Raw genomic sequence first — 13,176 nt, 5'->3', positions numbered from 1 at the left:
CTTCTAAAGTACCTTTGCGACAACCAACCATCAAATGAAAAAATGCAATTCAGTGGGGTGGGGCTTAATCTTCTTTTGCCTAAACTGGTGTTAAAAAACAAGCTGCTTCCTGAATATCTATGGTATATGGTAAGAATGTTCATGGCTCAGCTACTTGGTGTTAGATGGGAAATTCTATTCCCCCCTTCATCCAGCAGCAGGAAAGAACAGAAGGAAACAACAGACAAATTTCTGGTTTGCCAGGCAAAGCCTCCTACTTCTGGAAAGTCTGAGGCCCCATGCATGCGTGTGACCAGTGTGTGTGTGTGTGTGAGAGAGAGAGAGAGAGAGAGTGAGTGCGCGCACGCACGCCTGCTTGCATAGTTCTGAGTGCATTCAGGGACGAATCACTGAGACTACCAGACCCTAGAATTGTACTTAATGGGTGACTTGTCTTGCACTGACTTAGGAGAATCATCTTGCTTTAGCTACTGTTTAAGAGGTTTCACATCTCTGGAGCATCTGGAGACTGGTAAGATTTTGTTTTGCAGGTAACTCTCCTCCTATGTAACGCTCACTCCAAGGAACAGGAGCCAGACTCTTTAATGGCTCATCTGGAGTGTTTTATTAAGAAAGAATAATCATGCCCTAAAGAACAGGCTTCAGTTTTCCTTTCTCAGAGCCTCATGTCTTCCCGTTTTAAGTTTCTCAATATAGTTCTGATTAGTTCCTCCCCACCCTCGCACATTCAGTGTCTTTTACTCTTCATGCTTATATTCAGGAATGCTGCAAGGCATGCAATTGGTTTGCAAGAGCAGCTGGTAGCCCAGTTGATGTGCCTTGCACAATTAAATGCAGAGGATGCCACAAGACTGAAAGGAAATTCTTGTAGAGTCAGAAGAAGTTGAGCTTAAAACTGAGAGATGCAGAGTTTACCAGCTTTCCTTCCTCCCTTTGAAGCTACGGGGGTGGGGGGGAGTAGCTTGCACTTGGAGAGGACAAAGCAATATTTATGAAGCACTCTGTTGTAGAGCACTCCCGTGAAATTAGAAAGCATTCTGCATTGTCGTGTTGCAGTCAATTTGCACAAGCCAGGAAAAAAATAGATTCTATTTTCAAACCTTTGAAATGCTTCAAAGGCAGCTTTGTGAAGAGCTGAACAATGCTTCTACTTTGTAGAAATTATCAGCATCTCTGCATCTGGATGCTTGACATTAGATAACAAAAAAACCCCAAGTTCCCTACACCAGACTGTCTCTGTGCACAGAAAAAGCTGGGTGAAAAACCGTGACAATGAAAAATCATGGTGCCTGGAGCATGCTCTGTTGAACTTTAACCCACTTGCCTCATGCTTATTACTACACTTCAGTGAGTAAAGGGGTCATTGCTGGAACAGCAAGGCATGGGCAGCAGAAGGAAAGGAAATAGCCACTGCACTTCCAGTTCACTCTAGTGACTCTAGTCCACTAGAATTGTGCTTGGTCTTGTCAGTAAAGGTTTACCCCCATTCAGAAATCACATGTTAAGAAATCTGCCCTGATCCTAGTCCAGATGATGGGTGGGAGACTAACAATGTCCTGCAGGAGCTCCATTCTTACTCTGCCACACCCTTTTATGGGCCAAGGAGCAGCCTAGGTGGTGCAACAAAGCCACTTTCCTGACACAGGTGCTACTGGCACCTACTGGGGCAGAGCAGTGGTGAGGTTGGAGCTGTGCAGGAGCACGGGCAGAGCCAATCGAGTGCTTCCATTGGTTCGGCTGCACAGCCCCAACTTCCTTGCTGCCGTTCCCTGTCCCAGTAAGCAGCCCTGTCCTGCCACTCCTGCATGGGCTCAGTGGCAGCTGGCATTTTCAAGCCCTAGAGGAGCCAAGATGTTGCTCAGGGAACCAAGGCAATGAAGAGCCAGGATGCAGCTTAAATTATTGAATATAGATTTAGTTTCATTTTCACTTTTATATTTTGAGCCTGATATTAATTAAACTGCAATTAAGGCAGGGGGTGAATCTAATTACCAATCAGTGAATTTGCTTATCAGAGATTCATAAAAGAATGCTTTAATAGGAGGCTCCATCACACATGACACAGATGAAAATAATGTGCTATAAATTACACTGGAAAAACGGATACACATTTCAGACTAAACAACAGAATTTGCAACATGCTCAAATATTAATAAGATGTACTGTCATATTCCTTTTGCCAATATTAACATGCTGTTAAGCCAACCAATGGCACACGGTAACACGTGGAAGACAATGGGCAATTGTCTCATCTTAGCTCTAAACTGATTGAGGATTGAACAAAGAGAAGGCCTTGAGACCCCTTAAACTGTCACTCATACAGCAGCAACATTGCTACCTTCAAAATCTGGTCTCAGATCAGCTTTGCAGACATTCTCCTGGGGGCTGTTTACACAATGATTTTTTTTCAGCCTCAGCCTTGCGCACAGAACTCACAAGGTTGAAGTGACTTAAAAGTGAGGTGCCTGGAATAATGTGAGGTGTTCTCCTCACCTTGGTATGTTCTATCACTTTTTTTGCAGCAATCTGCCACATAAACATTGCCATGGTCAGTACCTGCACAGCATAAGAATTGTAAAGAGGAGATGCACAGAAAACCTGATATACTCAGTCTGGCAACCTGCATGGATCTCCAAAGCAGTAATAGAGGAACCAAAGCTGAGTTTGTGCATTCAATATATTAAAAAATCTTATTAAGAGATTCTATCCTACTGTGTAAACAAGCTCTAGGATAAATACAAGCATTTCCCTTTCTGTCCCATATGAAAAGATGCTCCAAACTCACTGCAGAGCATTTACAACTAGACATGTCAGGCAAGCTTCACCTCAAACAGGTTGCATTTATACTAGATGCTGGTGTATTGGGGCAGATATAGACCTTACTAACATTTGATTAAGGATTACTGTAAGGTAAAAGTAATCACTGAAAGTAGAACTTTGCTAAATCAGGTACCGCATTTAAGAAAGTCCAGTTCTGGCAAGTGGCAAGTGGCTAGCCAAATCACAGACTTGAGATGAATATTTAAACACTGATTAGCTTGACTAACGATGGCCACAGAACTCTTAAGTCAGTACCTCAAGTGCTTCTGCTGGGGAGCTCCTGAGAAATTCATACGACTTCCTTGTGAGCTCACGCTTTCTACCTAATATGGCCCTTACCTGACCCTCTTCCTCCTTAATGGCAGCTCTCCAATGGATGCACATGGTAAGGGATGGTTTAAACCTAAAGCCACGTGACAGGAATGGAGCAGAGAAAGCAGGGGAAGCATGGCTGGAGACATTTAAAAGATTCAAAGAGCAACACCAAACATTTCGCCTCTTCCCACGCGTATCACCTCTGCTTTTCCTGCCCTGGAGCAGCCGTTCTCACATAAAGTCCCTTCCTCTCTCCTCATAGGGGAGTACCCCTTGAACATGGTTTTCACACTGTCCCACCACATGACATAAGGGAAGGTGGTGGGGGGTCACCTAGGGTGTTAGTTTGAGTGGTGGTGGTGGGGTAGTGTACCATAAAGGGGAGGGGCGATAATGATGAATGAAATCCTTCAGACAGAGCTCTTGCAGCAGGTGATGCCTACAGGGAAACGAGAAACACATTGGTGAGAGCAGGAAGGTATACCATAGAATGAATCCATCAATGATTGGGAGGGTGAAGCAGGTACAATATGTGGCAAACAAAACCTATTGCTGATAACAGCAGGCCCATAGGTCAACCACAGGATGCACCTTATACCATCAGAACCATTTTCAGCCTGCAACAATGTCAGATACAGAATATAGGGAAATGGATGTGTTACAAGTTCCCGGAATGGAAAAGCATAAAATAAATCAGTAAATAAATCAGTTCATTTCCAAACTAGAACAAGCCTAAGTAACAAAGGCTACATCTCCAACTCACTTTTTGTCCCTCTTACATCTGAACTGATGTGGCACCAACACTGCAAACAGGACCAAACATGCATCCCTGAAGACCTTGTCCAACATCACAAGTGGAGGTACACAGGGTCAGCTGGAGTCAAGGATCAGAATCCAGGGAACTCTACATGCCTGGGAATCTGAACTGACCAAGGAAAGTGCACACATAACTTAAAACATCTACAAATAAGAAATCTGTACATGGTCAGAGTGCAGAGGGAAACTGGCAGGCAGCTGTATGAGGTTTAATTCCTGCCAGCAGAATTGCTCCCATTGGGTATTTGACAGCAAGCATCCTTAACCCAAGGATCCTTTCATTCAATGTTTGTATATTTTCCATACTTCACATTCCCCAGTGTGCTCTCATGATGGAATTCCAGTTAGCCAGTGTATCCATGTTTACATTGCTGATTAAGCTAATAAGACATACTGGACTTGGCAGGAGATGCTCCTGAAGTTTGAGCCATTAACCATACAAGTCAGCTCAGGGGACAGGTGATACATCTCAAGTTCTCTGGGCCATGTCTGAATGATGGTATGCAAAGGAGAAGTCCATTGATTTAGGATTTGTTTCTTCCTAATCAATGCCAAGGCATGAGGGATCTTTAATCCTACCCTGGGAAGCATGTTTTGTGTGTCATCAACTAGGATCAAGGATACAGGGGCTCTGCATTTGGCAGTTAGAAAGCAAAACATGTTTCAGAGAAGATGCTGTGAATATGAGCTGTTTTGTCATCTCAAAATAATTAGTTAGATCTAAACTGAGGGGGTTTTTTTTAGTCACTCCTCCTCACTGCAAAATATCTACAAATAGAAACAACATTGTTTCCTAGTTTTTGAGTATCACAGTCGAAAAGCCTCTGGGTGCCTTCTGCTAGCACTCAGGCAGCTGACAAATCCCCACACGCTAATATGCTCAGGCACCAGATTTTTAAACCACAGTGGCTATGGATCCGAAAGTTATCAACACCCTTTGAATCCTGGACTGTCTGCCCCACTGCAGGATCACACACTGTAAAGATGCATTGATCTAAACCCTGAGGAAGGATACTTGAGACCAGGGATTGACATGTTGGTATCCATCTGTCTCGAGAGACAATGGAGTGCACCTCTGGGGGTAAAGTCAAGCCACTTTGTTAGCACCACCGAAGTGACCTTCCCAGGGCACAAGCCTGGGCAGTGTGTCTGGAGATCCTGGGCTCCCCAGACAACTCTTACTTTGCTAATGTGGTCCAAAGGAAAGCAGAGCATTATGTTTGGCACCAGCTTGGCTGCAGGAGTTGCCAGAAGGAGGTTTACAAGATGCCATCCAACCATCTTAAGGACTCCACTACGAATTTGTGTAGGGTTGTCCCTCAAGTCTGCGGGTACAGATTGTTCCTTGGGGTTTACTCCCGAAACCTTTCTCACAAATGAGTATAGCTGCAAGGCAGCAAAGGTTTAGGATCAGAGTTTTCCTTCTCCTAGCTCCTTTCCCTTTCCCTAACTCACCAAGGGTTTAAGACCCATTGGCCACCCTCACCTGGTTTAGGCAGCCAGTTGAAGCTGTTCCTGGAGTATGGCTGCTGTCGCATGCTGACAGCTTCTAGGAGCTGAGTGGAGGGTGGGAACCAAAGGTGGACAAATTACTCCAGAAGGAGCATGACGTGTCCCCCTATCAGAGATACTACCCCTCCCATAACACCCCATACAACCCTATAGTAGGAATTGACACCTATTATAGATACAGGGGTTACCATAGATTCCTGCGTATAAGACGACTATTTACGGTAATCCCGGGAAAGAGGTTAAAAAGTCGGGGGTCGTCTTATACACCGGGTATGGGCGGTGGGCGGTTGGCTCTGCGCTGAGAGAAAGCCGCCCGGTGCAGAGCTGAGTCCGTCACCTGCTGCTGTGGCTCCGAAGCCGGGCGGCGCAGAGCCTGCCGCCCGCTGCTGCTGCCCAGCGTATAAGACTGGGCTTGTAAGACGAACCCCCAAATTGCAGCTGCCAATTTGGGGGTCGTCTAATACACCCAGTTGCCTAATGCGCCGGAATCTACAGTAAGTTTTTTCTTTTTCACATGCTCCTGAGCTGATAGGTACATGCGCTATCACCTTCAAGAGCATAGCCCTAGTCACTATACAGTATATAGCACAAGAGTATCACAACACTAGAAATACAGCTAACCAAGAAGATGTTGTTGTTGCCTAACAACCAGTCAGAATGGCATGATCCTTTCAAAGGTAACTTGTGCTCTGGTTGCCTGTGTAGTCCTAAGGGAGTTTTCCACTGTGTACTTGCTGTATATGTTCCTAGTATGGACTTGGCCTGAATTGTTCAGAAACCCAAAATCCCTGTTTATTTCTCTTCATATTATGTACTGTTTTTGTTCAGTTCATCGCATACAGTGTTATCAATTCGTTTTCTTTCTGGACTAAGACTGCACTACAGTAAGCTCACAACTTACACAAGGAGTTACATTCTGGGGATCACACCTAAAGCCTAAATTGCGTATAGTCAAAACATGTTGGGTTCAATGGCAGGTGGGATTCCCAAAGTCTTTTTCTAGACACCCACCCCCTTTCAGCTTGTAAGGCTGAATGTGCACAAGTTAAATGCTGACTGTATTTAAGTGACTCTGCAACACTCAAGTCCTGCTTGTGGGATTCCCATAGGCATCTGACTGGCAACTATTGGGGGGGGGGGGGGAGAGGGAGCCGGACAAACTACTATGCCTTGGATGTGATCCAGCGGGGCTCTTCCTATGTTCTTAATGGGACAGGACTATATGCATTAAACAATACATTGTCATCCAGATTACAGTGTGCCACAAGCAGAGAATGGAAAGGTGCACCATGTCTGACACATCGAGGAAAATGAGAAAATCTGAAGACTTTCAGAAATCAGCCAACCACAAAAACAGAAAACTAATATTTCCTTATTGCAAAGCGCAGCAGTGAGTTCCTAAGCATGAAAGGGAAAACTGAAAATAACTACTTGCCTATGCACATCCCAGGTACCCCACGTCTTCAAGAATAAAAGTTTCCTTATCCTTTTTAATACTTGCCCTAACAAGCAATTGGGTATTTTATTTTATTTTAAAAAGCAGCCATTGCACACTTCTTCCCACCTCCAGCAAGCTAGCACTGATGTATCAGAATTGTAAGTATGTTACTCTCAAATATCCAGGCCCATTTTATAACTACTGATTCATCTCTCTCTCTCTCTCTCTCTCTCTCTCTCTCTCTCTGTGTGTGTGTGTGTGTGTGTGTGTGTCTCCTACATAATTTTTCATCTTCAAAGTATTTGATGGACATTAATTCACCTCCACATCTTAATTCCTCCATCTCATCACACAAGCAGAGTTATAGTGAGGATGAATGTTTAACTGGCAAGCTGTGGAAATGTATTATGTAAGTGACTTAAACAGACCAGACAGAAAGCAATGAGAGGCGAGGAGATCCAGGCCTCCATGATCTGCTCAGGCCGTGATTTCAGTGTCAACTCTCAATCAATAATTGCTTCAATACCCATTTCTCAGTGGGGAGTACAAAGCACACTGCAAACTACCAGTTTGCCTCTAATCACCAGTTCTTCCCTCATGAGTAAGGGAAAAATCACTGATGGCATTTTGTACTGGAACATTAACAAGTATTGTATTTAACATCTCAGCTACACTTGCTTACCACTGAGCAAGAGTTAACTGTTGGTTGGGTTACATGCTGCTATGGGAATTTATCAAAGGCGATTTTCAATAGGCAGACTTACCATGCACTTGATTGATTTCAGAGTTGGAGGACAAGATTTCATCAGCCAATTTCTGGGCTGTCGGGAGCACTTCAGTGTGGTGGGCTGTGATCAAATACTGAACAAACTTTTGGAGCTGGTCTCTGTTCATTTGGAAAAGAGTCTCTGAGATAGGAAGACGGAGTTTGACCTGATCAGGCTTGCGAATTCTGTACAGTGAGAGTGCCACTACATGTGCACAATAAAAAATGTCCTTGTTCCCGCAACCACACGTCACAGAAGTTATTTTGCACCGGTCAAAGCTGATGGCTACCTTGTAGGTCATTTCTGCTTCTGCTGCAGTGGCAGGTTCTGTTACTGTGCCACTCAGGTGGAATCCTGGAAGGAGAACAAGAGAAGGATGTTTAGCTTTGCAAAGGAGTGTTATCATAATAGCCCGCTAGCCTGCTCAGATTGTATAAATGCTAACAACAATGTGCCACAGCAACAAATTACATTTCCTTCACTCCAAAATGAGCATATATTTGAGACTCACTATTCTGCATGAAGATGTTTCAGCTGAACAGAAAAGTTCTGCACTCTTTGACCAGCTCAGAATAATCCCAAACTGAACTAATAGCAGTACCCAACCATATGTAAAAGATTGAATTTGCTTTTGAAATAGCTGGGCTGGCATAAAACTAATTCCAGATTGTCTTAAAACTCTTAAGCCACAACCAAACTTGGAGGAGCTATTTTATTATTAGTTCCGGGAGTAGCTAAAGGGCAAGGATGAATCCTGCAAAGCATCTCTCACACTCCATTGCTTGATGTTATTTATACTGCCCAAATGAGGAGGGGTTGGCTGCAACCTGAAGTTTCCTTCTTCATCTGATGGAAGAGTGATTTTAATATCATGCTGGATCTTGCTCATTTTCTCTGCCAGAAAACATGATGTAGTATATCTTGGCAAATGCAAGCTTTTCAAAATCAGCTGAACACCAGATACTCATGCAAGATACAACACATGATACCAAATCTGGTTTGAAAGGACATTAATTGCTTTTGAATAAAATTTCAACATGTGTCTATTAAACATCAATCTGTATTTCTTCGCTTTAAGGAATAAAAAATGAGCAATGCTTCACTAAAAAGTAGGATGCAAAACCTAGAGCAGAATTCTGCACAATATTGGCAATAGACAATATTGTACAACTGTTTAGTAGCTTACATTCATTCCTATGATACAAAAATGCTGAATTCAATTGCCTCAACCTCCAAACATATCTCAAATGGATTAGAAAATGGGAAAGAGCACTCTTCTTCTGAGTCAGCTAGGAAAATTCCATGAAACTACCAAAGAGTAGAAACAAGTCTCACCAATTCTTTATAGTTCAAAGTAAATGAATAAAAACATTAATTCTTTATTTTGCCATGATGCAACAGCGGGTAGGAAAGGGAACAAATGCATTTTAACAAATACAAAAGTAATATCACACTGCATTAAAATATTTACATTTTTAAAGTCTCCCATTTCAAGACCTCAATCAATAGGAACAACACTCTAGAAAATGTTTCAATTCCTTCATTTATTTTACTTGAAAGCACAACCCAATTTCTGGGTGCACTCTAAGACCCTAAAAGTGGGTCACACTAGGCTTTTAACACAGGGCAACAGTGGTTGTGATCTACATCATAAGGAAATTGGATTCAGTACCATGTGACAATCTTTAACTTCTTCCTTTTCAATAACTAGCTTTATTTGTCAAGGCAAGCAAGAGCAAGAACAATATTCACTGAGCTCTTAAAAGTCTTCAGTTGTTACCTTACCTGCAGAAAATCAGTAAGGAAGAGCCATCGTACTTTACTCCTGGCTGAATTGCCACCATTCAGAGGCTGGATTACCAGCTGTTAGGGAAGCTTTGCTAGCAGATTTCCTATGTCAACAGGAGGTTGGGATATCTTTGATATCCCCTTCTAACTGAGATGGTCAGTGGAAAATCCACAAAACGGGGTAATATCTTCCAAACAACAACATCAACAACAAAGCCCCATTGAAAGCCAGAGTGTGGTAATCCATGAAGCTCACTGGGCAACCTTAGGTCAGTCACAGCCTCTCAGCCTACCCTACCTCACAGGGTTGTTGTGGGGTTTAAATGAGGAGGTGGAGAACTATATATACCACCTTGAACTTCTTGAAGAAAAAGTATGATATAAATGCAATAAATAATAAATAATCAAAAACAGTTTCTAAAATGTGCACCGGCACAAAACAGTAGTTCTCATTGCATATCTTTGGCTAATGATGAAAATAGTAAGCTAAAAGATCAGCTGCTTTTCCTAAAATCAAAATAGGACTGATCAAATGGTTTTATAGGAAATCCATGTGTCCAGATTCTTAATAGACAGCTTCAACCACAGTATCATTTCCCCCCCCCCCCTGATGCTCTTTTATTGCTTAAACCGCTGGAAAGTTTCTAGGAATGTATTTCAAACACAAACTCACACTAGAGGAAACTGAAAGATAGCAAAAGAAGAGAAAAATGATTAAACCACGTTAACTGCATGAATCCCTTGTGTGTTTGCCAACCCTTATAAGGTTTCTGAAACAAATTCTACCAGAGGTTTTTAATCAACAGCATCAAAACCATCTATATGCTGTTATTCTCTTTCAAGCGGTGCCAAAACCCACATCCAGATCTGATTAAGTATTGAGAGGTTTCTTTCACTTTAAGAACTGGATTTTAAAAATTGGCCTTGTAAACGACCATAAAGGGCTGTATTACTTGGACTGATCTAAAGGCCAGAAATATGCCCCCCCCAACACTGACCATTCAAAACTTGTCTGATAAACATATCCACTCTCCTCATATAATTAGTTTAAAATAAATCTGAGGCAACTCTCAGGCTGTGTACAATTATTTATATGGAACAGCGGGAGCTACTTCCTCCTGTACCACCACACACTGACACGGTGTGCCGAGGGCAATTATGGCTCTATATAAATTGCTTCCAAGAATATGAAAAGCTATAATCCACAGCCCCCAACCTTCCTCTCTCTCTCTCTCTCTCTCTCTCTCTCTCTCTCTCTCTCTTCTCTCTCTCTCTCTCTCTCGGTTATTATTATGCTCTGTGATTTCATCAAAGCAAGCAGGAACAAAGAGCAAAAGTGCGCAAAAGTATTTGGGTATCCCAATTGTTTTGCTACGTGTTTTGCACCCTGAGCATAAGGATTGTCTGTCAAGAAGGGTAACAAACCCAAAGGAACCCTGTTTGCTCAAGGAAGAACCTTCCCCACATCTATGCAAACGGACTTATTCTCCAGCCTGCCTCTCTCTCTCTTACCGTAAAACGGTATTCTGCACTCACAACTGCACCAGAAATAAATGCAGTTCCATGAGCCACCAAAAATACTGCTGTAGTGAAAGGAAAGCTGAGGATGCACATTTCAAACTTAGAACCACAGTGCTTCTGAATCACCCTATCTGTGCAAGGATACAAGTGTCTCATTTACCCATTACTCTCTCCCACTCTGAACCAATAGGGTTCCAATAAACATTCACCACATTCACTTGCACTGAAAGCAAGAAACAGTAAGTGATATAAACCTCCTATGCAAACTGCTCTGTAAACATCTATTTGTGTATTATTTGCCTTCCCTCCGAGGAGATCCAGGTGACATACAGTGTCACCCTTCTTATGCTCACCACAGCATTATGAGGTGGGTTAGGCTGAGAGATGACCACTTGTCTAAGATCACCCAGTGAACTGGTGCCATCCAGATATTGTTGGGACTCCCAAGAAGCAAGATATTGTTGGGACGCCCAAGAAGCAGACTGGAGGGAAACCATGGAGACATCTCCTCTCTGGTATACTCCCAAAGCCATGTCCCCAAGCTCACCCATGAAAGGCTGCCACCACAGGCGAGCCCCAGCAGACAGTGTGGCCAGTAAAGGAGGAAGTGATGTCATCTCCCAGCTGTACCAAAGCTAGAGGGGTGCCCACAACTGTAGGCTGCATTGGACCACAATTGCCGCCTCCCCGCAGCTAGCAGGTAAGCAGCCATTGTAAATCTAATCTGGATCTCCTAACAATTCTCAGCATCCTTAACAAACTAGTTTCTATGATTCTTTGTTTAATATGATGTAATACTGCTTTAAAAGTATACGGCAGATGGTGCCTTAGACTAATGGGAACATTTAATTTCTGCTTTGCCTGAATTAATCAGTTCATGATCACATTAATATTACTTCAACTTAGCAAACCCTCTATTTCACCCATATACAGAATTCTTCACCACAGCGAGAACAATTACTGCTCTATTAGGATTACGGTCTATGAGTACTATAAGGCCTGTTACATGCTGGAAAATCTAATTCTGTACACTGTATGATAAACACTATGGCTTAGTTCAGATGATCCCCCATGGTTTAGGATACAATTCCTATGAACACTTACCTGAAAGCATAGCTGAACTCAGCCAGATTTATTTTTCAGGACATCTGCATAGAACTGTGCTCTTGAGAATTTATTACAGCTTTGTGTGCTTCTCTCTTCCTCTACTGTCATGTGCTTCCATTTCCAGTTTGTTGAAACCATGGTTTGCCACAACGTCGGAATCAGGCAACTATGGTTAGCACTAGCTTCCAGTTCAAAGTTTAGATATTAATGCTAACCATTGTTTGCTTGGTTTTGTATGTCATTGCAAACTATAGTGTCAGCAATCCAGAAATGGGGGATAGAATAAACATGCAAGGGGAAGAAAATGTGTAAGAGAAAGTGTACAAGCCTGCTGCACATTTCCAGCCCCCCTCCATCCCCTGTGGTCATCTGTATTTGCCCAAATGTGACTTTCTGATCTGCATACTCAATCTCTGAAGAATTAGTAAGGTAGACCCAGAAGCCAACTGAACAGCACAATTTTTATCATTTGCTTTCAGGTATCAAGAAACAACCCTAGAGTCATATTGCATTTAGCCAAAATTTCTATCCTGGTCCAATTTTGATGATAGCTGAAAACAGTCTAAGGGAAAGAGGACTCAGCTCACATCCTACATATTTGTATCAAATAAGCCATAAATATATCTGGAGTCTGCCAAGTTTATCTAGTGTTTAGCTTTAAATCAAGTGTCAGTTTAATTTCTAGCTGTCATGACAGCACATCTATTAAAGATTAACTAGGGAAAAAACATATGCAAAATATTTATCAAAAGCTTAGCCAGAGATTAAACACTGTTCTGGAAAAAAACAAGTTTGAGTAGTCGTTTTATTTGGAGTCTTTACATCAGCACTTGGAATGTCTTTGGCTGGCTGGCTGGCTAGCCACACTAAGCTTGCCCTTGAAAGCTAACAGTAAGCACTAGTAAACACCAGTACAATACTGGGAAGCAAACTCTTACTGTACAGGACAACATCTCATAAGAAGAGTCAGGCTGCCACCCTGGAAGTGGGAATCTCATGGCAGGGTGAGACAAGTCTATTGGAAGAGAAATAGCACACACTCATTCACTACAGAGAGATACAGAAAATTACTGAAGCAATGAGAACTAGGTG

General features: G+C 42.6%; 1 protein-coding gene across 4 annotated transcripts in view; it reads right to left on the bottom strand.

Moving 5' to 3' along the window:
• The window catches only part of ZSWIM5 (zinc finger SWIM-type containing 5), a 110,769-nt gene that overhangs the window by 26,476 nt on the left and 71,117 nt on the right, over nt 1-13,176 (bottom strand). For 3 of the 4 annotated variants that reach the window (XM_081915981.1, XM_081915982.1, XM_081915983.1), the window contains exon 2: nt 7,666-8,022. In XM_081915981.1, the coding sequence (XP_081772107.1) occupies nt 7,666-8,022 (357 nt within the window). Of the gene's footprint in view, nt 1-7,665; nt 8,023-12,081; nt 12,107-13,176 lie in introns of those variants that run through there. The other variant, XM_081915984.1, reaches the window with a different exon arrangement.

The sequence above is a fragment of the Podarcis melisellensis genome (assembly GCF_964234715.1).
Source record: "Podarcis melisellensis genome assembly, chromosome: 6".
NCBI classification, from domain to species: Eukaryota; Metazoa; Chordata; class Lepidosauria; order Squamata; family Lacertidae; genus Podarcis; species Podarcis melisellensis.
This window is presented reverse-complemented; position numbering and strand designations above follow the sequence as displayed.